This window comes from Anolis sagrei, chromosome 6 (assembly GCF_037176765.1).
Source record: "Anolis sagrei isolate rAnoSag1 chromosome 6, rAnoSag1.mat, whole genome shotgun sequence".
In the NCBI taxonomy this organism is placed as follows: Eukaryota; Metazoa; Chordata; class Lepidosauria; order Squamata; family Dactyloidae; genus Anolis; species Anolis sagrei.
In genome coordinates, this window is record NC_090026.1 from 133,309,048 (window position 1) to 133,321,271 (window position 12,224).

Consider the following 12,224-nt stretch of genomic DNA (forward strand, 5'->3'; position numbering starts at 1 on the left):
TTCATTAGCATTAATACTGGCTACCAGTATTAAAAAAACTCTAAAATCACAACAGCAAAACAGCAGAGAGGAAACAATCAGGCACATCTTAACACCTCTCAACAAAAGATTCTCCCAGGCTCAGCCAGGCCTTCAAATGCTAATGAAGGTGGTCAGTTGAAACATTCATACCTAGCTCCAGCAGAGAAGAGCTCTTTGCCCCACCCCAGCCATTCCACAGATATATAAACCCATTTTCCTAATTCCAACAGACCTCACTCCCTCTGAGGATGCTTGCCATAGATGCAGGCAAAACGTCAGGAGAAAATGCCTCTAGAACATGGCCATATAGCCCGAAAAATCCCACAAGAACCTAGTGATTCCAGCCATGAAAGCCTTCGACAATATAATTATTCTGTTTGCTTTATATCTTCAAGTTGATTTTAATCTCTTTCAAGGAGTCATTGAATATTGTCCAGTCCATAGCGTTTATATATCTACCTTGTGATTTTGCAACTAAAAAGGTGTCAGGGGTCATTTTCTGACAAAAATTCCCTCCGTGACATCCTGACTGACTCATCCTGGCTGAATCAATTCTCTCTCTGTGACATTTTGAAGCCAGCAGAAGGCGCTGGAAGCCTTGCATTGGAACTTGTGAAACAACAAGTTCTCATAAGGAAACTGAGAAGAGGGGGAAATGGGCAGGAAAGGTGTATAAAAGGAAGTGGTGGTGGGGAAAAGTCCGTAGTGTCTTTCTTTGCTGCAGAGATACAAGCAATATATCCATTTCAAAGCAAAACCGGCTTGTGAGTGGCTATTTAATATTGCTGTACAGGTCCTACAGTCTTACAAAAGGTCAATTTATCCATACACATCATATCTAATACTTTGGCTGTCCATCGGTCTATGGAAGGTGTTTCCTTCTGTCTCCACTTTTGCGCATAGACGAATCACCAGTTTTGGCATTCAGGTGGGGTCTAGGGCTGGGCAGTTTCGTTTCGTTAATTCGTAATTCGTTAATAATTCGTTAATTTTTTCAATTACAAAACGATAACGAACCATTCTGGAGCAATTATTAAAAAAAACGAATTTTCAAAAACGTTTTGTAAATGCTTCGTATTTCGATATTGTATTCGTTTCGTTATTGTTTTGAGGTCGTTTCGTTATTATTTCCGCATGTCTGGGCCAGTTTTATGGTTTAATTAGTGGAAAAAAAATTATAATATCACACCAACAGTCAAGAACAGAGGGAGAGGGAAGCTTCAGAAGGTTTTGGAGGTTTTTTAGCGTATTTCGCAGTCGCGTCCGCCATTAACGAATCGATTCGCGTCCGCTATTAACGAATCGAGGGCGACTAAAATGATCAAGGGTCTGGAGAACAAGCCCTATGAGGAGCGGCTTAGGGAACTGGGCATATTTAGCCTGAAGAAGAGAAGGCTGAGAGGAGATATGATAGCCATGTATAAATATGTGAGAGGAAGCCACAGGGAGGAGGAGGGAGCAAGCTTGTTTTCTGCTTCCCTGGAGACTAGGACGCGGAACAATGGCTTCAAACTACAAGAGAGGAGATTCCATCTGAACATGAGGAAGAACTTCCTGACTGTGAGAGCCGTTCAGCAGTGGAACTCTCTGCCCCGGAGTGTGGTGGAGGCTCCTTCTTTGGAAGCTTTTAAGCAGAGGCTGGATGGCCATTTGTCAGGGGTGATTTGAATGCAATATTCCTGCTTCTTGGCAGAATGGGGTTGGACTGGATGGCCCAGGAGGTCTCTTCCAACTCTTTGATTCTATGATTCTATGATTCGTTATTGTTTCAGAAATCGATTCGTTAATTTTTTACCATTTACGAAATTTCGTAAATATCGGACTTTTTAAAAGGAAAATTTTGTAATTATTTTAAATATCGAAACAAAAAAAAAACCCAAATACAAATCGATTTTAGAAACAAATTTTTCCGTTGTTACCCAGGCCTAGTGGGGTCCCCGTGTGTCCCAGCGCCCCCACGGAAGAGCCGGGTTTGCTCTATGTCTCGGGCTCCTCCTCGGCGGCCTGTGCCACATGGGCAGCCTGGTGCTCAAGAAGCTTATTTCGGTTGCGGAAGCGGCGCCCGCAGTGTGAGCAGAGGAAGACCTGCTTCCGGCGGTGGAACCTGGCGTGGTTGCTGAGCCCGGCGTTGGTGAGGAAGCGGCGCCCGCAGTCGAGGCAGGCGAAGGGCCGCTCCCCGGTGTGCATCCGCTGGTGAGCCACGAGGTTCCTCTGGCGGCTGAAGCTCCTCCCGCAGACCGAGCACGGGAAGACCTGCTCCGGCCCGTGCGTGCTCCGGTGGATCTGGAGGCTCTCCTTCCAGCTGAAGCGCTCCCCGCAGGTGGGGCAGTCAAAGGGCCGGTCGCCCCCCTCCCCATTGCCGTCCTCGGGCCTTTGGTCCTGCCTCTGCGGCTCCGACTCAGCGGTGGAGTGCTCCTCCGCCTTGTGAGCGTCCAGCTGCCTCTTGTGCTGGAAGACCAGGCCGCAGGTGCTGCAGGGGTGAGCCCCCTCCCCTGCGTGGGCCCCCCGGTGTCGTAGGAGGTCCCCACGGAGGCAGAAGTGAGCCCCGCACTGGAGGCAGTCGTGGCGGCGCTTGCTGCGGTGCTTCTTGTGGGCCAGGAGGTTGCGGCGGTGGATAAAGACCTTGCCACAGGAAGTGCAGGGGAAAGGCCCCTTCCTGTCCACCACCTCGTTTCCCCTCTCCTCCACCTCTTCCTCTTCCTCCTCCTCCTCTTCTTCCTCGTCCTCCATTCCCACCTCATGGAGCGTCCGCTGGTGCCACCTGAGGGACTCCACCTCCTCCTCGTCGTCTTCCTCCTCCTCCTCCTTTCCCACCTCATGGAGCGTCCGCTGGTGCCACCTGAGGGACTCCTCCTCCTCCTCGTCTTCCTCCTCCTCCTCCTTTCCCACCTCATGGAGGTGGAGCGTCCGCTGGTGCCACATGAGGGACTCCTCATCCGCACAGCTCTTCCCACACTCTCGGCAAATCAGCAGCTGCGCCCGATGGTTGGGGCCATCGATGGCTTCCAAGAGCACCTCCGGCGAAAGGCTCCTCACGTCGGTCAGCTTCAACTGGCACCAGCTGGGACACAGGGCGAGCGGGAGGGGAGGGTGCCCCAGGGACCCCCAGGAAACCCCCGGCTCCTCCTTGACCCTCACCTGGGCGCCTCCGCCGTGCCCTGTGCGGAAGGGGAAATAAAGGAACAAGTCAGAAAAGGGGGCAAGGCCACAAGTGGGGGGAGCAGATCAAAAACTTGGGGAGCAGGGAGATTGATTGACAGTATTTCTATTCCGGCCTTCTCACCTCGCAGGGCACTTACAATGCACATATACGCGGCAAACATTCAATGCCATAGACACACGACATATGTAAACAGACACACAGAGGCCATCTTGTCTCCTGTGCTATGCTAATCTATATAAATAAAAAATGTAATGTATTGTCGAAGGCTTTCATGGCCGGAATCACTGGGTTGTTGTAGGTTTTTCCGGGCTTATATGGCCATGTTCTGGAGGCAGTTTTGCCTTCAGAACATGGCCATATAGCCCGGAAAAACCTACAACAACCCAAATAATGTAATGTTAGTTTGTGGGATTAACAGAACTCAAAAACCACTGGACGGATTGACACCAAATTTGGACACAAAACACCTAACAACCCAATGTATGTCCTTCACTCAAAAAAATTGATTTTGTCATTTGGGAGTTGTAGCTGCTGGGATTTATAGTTCACCAACCATCAAAGAGCATTCTGAACACCACCAATGAATTGAACTAAAATTGGCACATAAAACTCCCCTGACCAACAGAAAACACTAGAAAGGTTTGGTGGGCATGGACCTTGAGTTTGGAAGTTGTAGTTCACCTACATCCAGAGAGCACTGTGGACTCAAACAATGAGGGATCTGGACCAAACTTGTCACAAATATTCCATATGGGCATGGACCTTGCGTTTGGAAGTTGTAGTTCACCTACATCCAGAGAGCACTGTTCTGGGAGTTGAAGTTCATGTACATCCAGACAGCACAAACAATGGTGGATCTGGACCAAACATGGTACAAATATTCCATAAGCCCAAATATAAACACAGATGGAGTTTGAGGAAAATAGACCTTGACATTTGGGAGTTGTAGTTACTGGGATTTATAGTTCAACTACAATCAATGTGCATGCTGAACCCCACCAATGACAGAACTGGGACAAACTTCCCACACAGAACCTCAATGACCAACAGGAAATAATTAAGGCCATCCAGTCCAACTTCCTTCACCAGGGCAAGAAAACATCATCAAAGCTCTCCTGACAAAGAGCCACCCAGCCATAGAGAGATAGATAGATAGATAGATATGATTCACACACACAGATAGTATCCTAGATGTGAAAGGGACCCCCGAGGAAGGACAATGGTATGTTGCATGTTCCAGAGTAGGCAAACCCGACAATTTCCACATCAACACTGACAAAGAAACAGCAAGAAATCCTGCTGACCCACAAGCAGAAAGAAATTATACATATATTAGAAACCAAAACTATTTTCCAGATCATCAGACTAGGCCACAGCAACGCGTGGCAGGGGACGGCTAGTCTATATAAATAAAAATGTAATGTTCGTTTGTGGGATTAACGTAACTCAAAAACCACTGGGTAAATTGACACCAAATTTGGACACAAGACACCTCTCAGGCCAATGAGTATCCATCACTCAAAAAAACACTGAAAAACTGAGCAGAAAGGACTTTAAAAGCCCCAAGACAAAAAAATACATTACAACACATGCTCAAAACCACTTATACACACAAACACACACATATATATACATATACACAAATATATATACACACACACATACACACACACACAAAACACATATACACAGACTGGGCCACAAGAACGTGTGGCAGGGGTTGACTAGTAATATAATATAATAATATAATATAATATAATATAATATAATATAATATAATATATACATATAATATTTATAACATTATAATGTAATACAATATAATACTAATAATGATATAATTATATATTTTATATGACATATAAAATATATTTTATATTACATACAATATAATGGTATAGTACAATATAGTAATATATAATACTGATATTGTACTATGCTTATAATATATTGTATGTATATATATGTCTTGTAAGCCGCTCTGAGTTCCCTTCAGGGTGAGAAGGGCGGCACAAAAATGTCGTAAATAAATAAAATATAACATTCCAGCTTTCATGAGGGTATTCTGGCCATCAGGGGAGCTGTCCCTTCACCGTCCTTTAGTTACAATGATGGAGTACTTCCTCATTCCTTTTGCATGGTTGTTGGAGATTTTTATGGCATTGTAAATTAGTTAAATTAGCCTCCCCGCATAAGCGGTACCTAAATTTCCTACTTGACAGATGCAACTGTCTTTCGGGCTGCAAAGGTTGACAGCAAGCTACACAAATTGGTTGGAAGCTCACTCCGACCCGGGCTGGCTTCGAACTCATGACCTTTTGGTCAGTAATAATCTTAATACAGTTGATTCCCAGCCAGCTGCACCACAGTCCCGATAATATTGATATTGTACTATGCTAATAATATAATGTATTGTACGTATATATGTCTTGTAAGCCGCTCTGAGTCCCCTTCAGGGTGAGAAGGGCGGCATAAAAATGTCGTAAATAAATAAATAAATAAAATTTAACATTCCAGCTTTCATGAGGGTATTCTGGCCACCAGGGGAGCTGTCCCTTCACCATCCACTAGTGACAATGATGGAGTACTTCCTCATTCTTTTTGCATAGTTACTGAAGATTTTTATGGCGTCGTAAATTAAATTAGCCTCCCCGCATAAGTGGTGTGATGAAGCATTGATTTGTTGCAACCCAGATCAGGAAACAAGACCATAAAATTAAATCCACCACACTTGACTGGGGGAAAAACAATCCTTTTTTATTGATGAAAAAATAGTTACCAAAAAAAAGGAAAATGCAAAGTCAAAAAGCCACAGTAAAATTCAGCAGTCAGGAATATCTCTGAACTAGATAAAAATTCCAAAAGCAACACTATAAAAACCTGGAACCTGTTAGTATCTCACTAACCGTACTTGGAAACTAGAAGCCTCTGGGAATGCAGGCCATGGGAAACAGGAACTCAGCCAAGGTAATGCCTCAGTCTAAACGGTGCTTGATCTAACACAGCCCGGGGAGAGACACTTTAAACTAAAGAAACTGTTTCGGGACACGCCTCCAGGCTTGGAAGCCTCCTTTTCCTTTAATCTACTTGACCTTCGCAGACTCTGTGATTCACTCCTGTTTTCCCAAATCTGCCTTCTTCTATCCTCATTAAAAAAGGCAGGTGTTAACTCCTCTGGAGAGTTATCACCGCTTGATTCTGAAACATCCTCATCAGGATGTTTACTTTCACTTTCCCAGCCACCGCCCTCAGAATCAACAGTTTCCAAACCATCAGGGAAAACTACATGTTCAGTAGCCTGTTCAGTTGCATCAGGAAATACAATCAAAGATCAGGGTCAGGTTCACACGGAGGCTGAACCCCAACATGATTTTTAACTGTAAGTTAAGTGTAGTTATGTAGATGTGTCTTTACAGTTAAATATGATTGTATGTGTATATATATATATATATATGCTTAGATGGTTGAATATTATTATATGTATGTGTTCAGGAGGTAAAAGACGGTTATGGATGTACATAAAAGGTTAACCATTTAGAAATGGCGGAGCTAGGGGGGTGGGGCCAAGCTCAGCACTCTGAGTTAGGTTGCCATGGAGAAAGGGGTGGAGCCAACTGCACTTACCAGAAGCAGACATTTTGAGGCTTCAGTCCTTTGGTCATCGAGCCAAAGGGAAGGTGGTTCAAACGTGTAGTGAACCAAACTAAGGGAAGGCTTTTTGCCTGAGTGATTTAAACAAGTCAAGGGGACTTATTTAAGTTTGGTTAACTTACATAAGCTGTGCCACAGTCCCGGTGCCACCCACTCACCGGATGATCCGGACCACCCACTCACCGGATCCAGGGTTCCCTTGGGTCTCCTCCGACCCCAGAAATTGGGGGTCTGGGGCCCATGGCTCGCTCCCCCGCTCCATTCTGCAGATAAGCTCTGGCGTGTGGGGCACGGATCCTGCTGCTTGTGCTGCAAGAGAGAAAGAAGTTGGACGAAGGCTGCAGCTGTGACAGAAGCAGCGAGCAGGATTTTAAGAGTGCCACTTTGCCACTTTGGAGCCTCACCCAGCGATGCCACCAGCTCAAAGTTGGCCTCCATGACTTCCAGGTAGAGCGCCCGCTGCCACTCCAGGAGGGAGTCCCACTCCTCCGAGGTGAAGTGGACTGTGACGTCCTCAAAGCTCACTGGGATCTGGAGGGAGAGAGAGACAAGAAAGCAGTGGGAAAGGGGCATTCATAGGTTCACAACAACAACAACAAAACTTTATTTATATACCGCAGATGGCGGAAACAGAAGAACGGCCTGCCTCAGGGGAGCGTGCTTGAAGTCCAAAACACCTGAAGGGAGGGCCGAAGTCGGCCCAGGCCTGTCCTAGCCTTAGCCTCCCACCCCGTTGCAGGCAGTGTGAATTGATACAGGGTGTGAACAGCCATAGACTGTACCTATTATTGTTGTAACCTGCTATAGCATTGCACCTAATTTCCCACTAGGAATTGTACTTGCCTCAGCCCGGCCTTTTTAAATTGCCTGAACAGGCAGGATTATTATAACTGTATATGTGATTTTTATGCTTATATTGTCTTGTTAATTTTATGTTTGTATTGTTTACTCTGTACGCATTGATGATGTTACTTGAAAACTGCTCTGAGTCCCCTCGGGGAGATAGAGAGGTATTTATTGATTGATTTATTTATTTATCGTGTCAGAAGCAACCAGACATTTGTATTACATTTTCAACAAAACAAACAAACAAAACACAAAGTTTACAAGCTTGGTAGTTGATTAAATTTATTTTATTTATTTACTTAGCAGTTTTGTATACCAGTCTTCTCACCTCCATTCGAGGGACTCAGGCCAGTTTCTAACATCAAAATTACAGACAGTCATTAAAACATCGTATTCTAAATCACACTAAAACATTAAAATAGCAAAATACAATCCCATAATTACAGTGGTCAGTCGTCATCAAAAGTCATTTTTCGTCGTCATCCATCCATATCACAGGATCATGGCTCATTCGTCGAATGCCAATCCCCAAAGCCAAGTTTTCACCTGTTTCCTGAACGTTAAGATCGAAGGGGCAGTTCTGATATCCAGTGGAAGGGAGTTCCAGAGTCGAGGGGCCACCACCAAGAAGGCCCTGTCTCTCGTCCCCACCAGCCGCGCCTGTGAGGCCGGTGGGATTGAGAGCAGGGCCCCTCCAGACAATCTTAATGGCTCATAGGGGAGGATACGTTTGGACAGGTAAATTGGGCCGGAGTCGTTTAGGGCTTTATAGGTTAATTGTTCTCGAAAGCTGACTGGCAGCCAGTGGAGCTGGCGCAACGGAGGAGTAGTATGCTCCCTGTACCCTGCTCCCGTTAGTAGTCTGGCTGCCGCACGTTGGACTAATTGAAGCTTCCGGGCAGCCTTCAGAGGCAACCCCATGTAGAGAGTGTTGCAGTAATCTAAACGGGGTGTAACAAAAGCGTGGACCACCGTGTTATTGATGTGTTGTGGGCTCGGCCTCATGTAAGCCGCACCAAGTCCCTTGGGAGATGGTAGTGGGGTATAAATAAAGTTATTATTATTATTATTATTATTATTATTATTATTATTCACTCAGCCTTCCTTATGGTCCAGCTCTCACATGCACAGGTGACTATGGGGAGTATTGTCCTCCCAACCCTGCTATATGCCTGTGAGACGTGGACTGTCTACAGACGTCACATGCAACTCCTGGAACAATTCCATCAGCACTGCCTCCGGAAAATCCTGCAAATTTATTGGGAAGACAGGCGGGGAAATGTCAGCGTGCTGGAAGAAGAAGCAAAGACCACCAGCATTGAAGTGATGGTCCTCCACCATCAACTCCGCTGGACTGGCCACATTGTCTGGATGCCCGACCACCGTCTCCCAAAGTAGTTGCTCTATTCCGAACTCAAGAACGGAATACGGAATAGGTTCTTGTGGGTTTTTTCGGGCTATATGGCCATGTTCTAGAGGCATTTTCTCCTGACATTTCTCCTGCATCTATGGCAAGCATCCTCAGAGGTAGTGAGGTCTGTTGGAATTAGGAAAACGGGTTTATATATCTGTGGAATGTCCAGGGTAGGACAAAGGACTCTTGTCTGCTAGAGCTAGCTGTGAATGTTTCAACTGACCACCTTCATTAGCATTTGAAGGCCTGGCTGAGCCTGGGGGAATCTTTTGTTGAGAGGTGTTAAGATGTGCCTGGTTGTTTCCTCTCTGCTGTTTTTCTGTTGTAATTTTAGAGTTTTTTTAATACTGGTAGCCAGATTTTGTTTATTTTCATGGTCTCGTCCTTTCTGTTGAAATTGTCCACCTGCTTCTTGTGGATTTCAATGGCTTCTCTGTGTAGTCTGACATGGTGGTTGTGAGAGTGGGCCAGCATTTCTCTGTTCTCAGATAATCTGCTGTGTCCAGGTTGGTTCATCAGGTGCTCTGCTAGGGCTGATTTCTCTGGTTGGAGTAGTTTGCAGTGCCTTTTATGTCCCTTGATTTGTGTCTGGTCCATTCTGCTGCTGTGTTTGGTGGTCCCTCTGGAGACTTCTTGTCCACAGCTGCATGGTACATGGTTGACTCCTGCAGAGGTGAGAGGATCCCTCTTGTCCTTTGCTGAACGAAGCATTTGTTGGACTTTCTTGGTGGGTCTGGAGATAGTTTGTATGTTGTGTTTCCTCATCAGCTTCCCTCTGCGGTCAGTGGTTCCCTTGATGTATGGCAGGAACCCTTTTCCTCTGGGTGGGTCTTCGTCTTGACTCTCATGGCTTCTTCTCAGTGATCCTGCAGCTCTTCTGATGCCTGAGGTGGAGTCTCCATCATTGGCCTGGAGAGCCCAGTTGAGGTGGTTCAGTTCCTCTTGGAGGAGGAGGTGGGCTTCGCAGATTCTTTTGGCACGGTCTGCCAAGGCTTTAATGGGGCTTCTTTTTGGACTTGGGTGATGGTTGGAGTTTTTATGTAGATATCTATCTGTGTGTGTGGGTTTTCTGTAGACGATGTGACCCAGTTGTTGATCTGGTTTGCGGATGACTAGGACACCTAGAAAAGGCAGTCTTCCTTCATTTTCTTTTTTCCATGGTGAATTGGATGTTTGGGTGGATGCTGTTCAGATGGTCCAGGAACCTGTTGAGTTCTTCTTCTCCATGGCTCCAAATGGTGAAGGTGTCATCCACATATCTGATGATATGACATATCATCATATTAAATGATGATGATGATGATGATGATGGCGGAGGACAATTGCTTCAATGCTGCTTGTCTCGGAAAACGGAATGTTGGTGGGTATTTATTTATTTATTTATCGTGACATCAGCAACCATTGTATTACAATTCTAACAGAGCAAAACAAACACACAGATTAAAAAGAAAAAGGGGAAAAAAAACACACAGATTTTGCAAATTTGGTAGTTGGTTAAATGTCCTTTGACCAGCATCTGGCCACTTGGAGTACCTCTGGTGTTGCCGCAAGAAAGTCCTCCATGGTGCATGTGGCAGGGCTCAGGGTGCATTGCAGCAGGTGGTCAGTGGTTGGCTCTTCTCCGCACTCGCATGCTGAGGATTCCACTTTGTGGCCCCATTTCTTGAGGTTGGCTCTGCATCTCGTGGTGCCAGAGCGCAATCTGTTCAGCGTCTTCCAAATCGCCCAGTCTTCTGGGCCCAGGGGGGGAGTCTCATGGATTGAGGTGCTGGGTTTGGGCCTGCCACTTCTGGACTCTTGCTTGCTGGGGTGTTCCAGCGAGTGTCTCTGTAGATCTTAGAAAACTATGTCTAGATTTAAGTCGTTGACGTGCTGGCTGATACCCAAACAAGGGATGAGCTGGAGGTGTCTCTGCCTTGGTCCTTTCACTATTGGCTGCTACTTCCCGGTGGATGTCAGGTGGGGCAATACCGGCTAAGCAGTGCAATTTCTCCAGTGGTGTGGGGCGCAGGCACCCCGTGATAATGCAGCATGTCTCATTAAGAGCCACATCCACTGTTTTAGTGTGGTGAGATGTGTTCCACACTGGGCACGCGTACTCAGCAGCAGAGTATCATAGCGCAAGGGCAGATGTCTTCACTGTGTCTGATTGTGATCCCCAGGTTGTGCCGGTCAGCTTTCGTATGATATTGTTTCTAGCACCCACTTTTTGCTTGATGTTTGGGCAGTGCTTCTTGTAGGTCAGAGAATGGTCCAGGGTGACTCCTCACAGGTAACTGGGTGCGCTGCAATGCTCCCGTGGGATTCCTTCCCAGGTCATAATCCTCAGAGTTCAGGATGCTTGTCTGTTCTTGAGGTGAAAGGCACATGTCTGTGTTTCAGATGGATTAGGGATCAGCTGGTTTTCCCTGTAAGAGGCTGAGAACTGGGAAGCTCTGGCTCTTGAGCGCTCCAGCTGGAGGTCAGCTGTGACCAGCAGTGCTGCAGAATTTGAATTGGCACGAATGGAGGATGAAAGATGGAAACGTGCCAAAAGGAAGGTATGGAAAGTCCAGGGTGGGAGGGAAAAAAACCCTCAAATGCATTACAAAAGCAAACTTTCTGTGAAGCAGGCCTCTCTAATTCCCAGTTCCCTCGGCCTCCTTACCTGCGGCATCAGCCTCGGCGGGGAAGCGACTGTGGGAGCCCTACAACTCCAAAACCTCCTTTAGGACTCCAACTCCCAGCAGCCTCAGCTGCTTCTGCCAACGACGAGGGCTTCTGGGAAATGAAGTCCTCAACGCCCGGAAGAGCGGAGTGTGAGAAAGGCCGGTGGTGACGTCACATCCGGTTTTCATGGGAGAGTTCTGAATCTCTGCGGCTGCACCAACGCTTTGGCGCCACAAGAGGGCGCGCTCCCCTTCACAGGCGCATGCGCGTACTTTCAGTTTCTCTTTGGGTAGTAGCGATTCAAAGCCAATGGAGACCAATAAGGGCACAGTCAAAGCCCTCCTAACAGAGGGCCTGCCAGCCTCTGCCTGGAGGAAGAAGGGACTTGTATGCTAGGCATGGGCCCAAGTTTGCTCATGGCTTTCATAAATGATGTGATGATAGTATATTGAAATACAGCCAGTCAAAGCCAGTGGGGAC

General features: G+C 46.5%; 1 protein-coding gene across 2 annotated transcripts; it reads right to left on the reverse strand.

Moving 5' to 3' along the window:
• Nucleotides 1–783: 783 nt before the first annotated feature.
• LOC132779119 (zinc finger protein 777-like) lies at nucleotides 784–11,845 on the reverse strand. Of its 2 annotated transcripts, XM_067470452.1 has the most exons (5): nucleotides 11,743–11,845; nucleotides 7,240–7,366; nucleotides 7,019–7,144; nucleotides 2,942–3,179; nucleotides 784–2,860 (listed from the first exon to the last, which is right to left on the reverse strand). In XM_067470452.1, the coding sequence occupies exons 1-5, from the start codon at nucleotides 11,749–11,751 to the stop codon at nucleotides 1,999–2,001; spliced, it is 1,362 nt and encodes a 453-aa protein (XP_067326553.1). In that variant the 5' UTR covers nucleotides 11,752–11,845; the 3' UTR covers nucleotides 784–1,998. The 2 variants fall into 2 exon arrangements, with proteins under 2 accessions (XP_067326553.1, XP_060638811.2); XM_060782828.2 differs by having other exon boundaries at nucleotides 784–3,179.
• Between the last annotated feature and the right edge of the window lie 379 nt (nucleotides 11,846–12,224).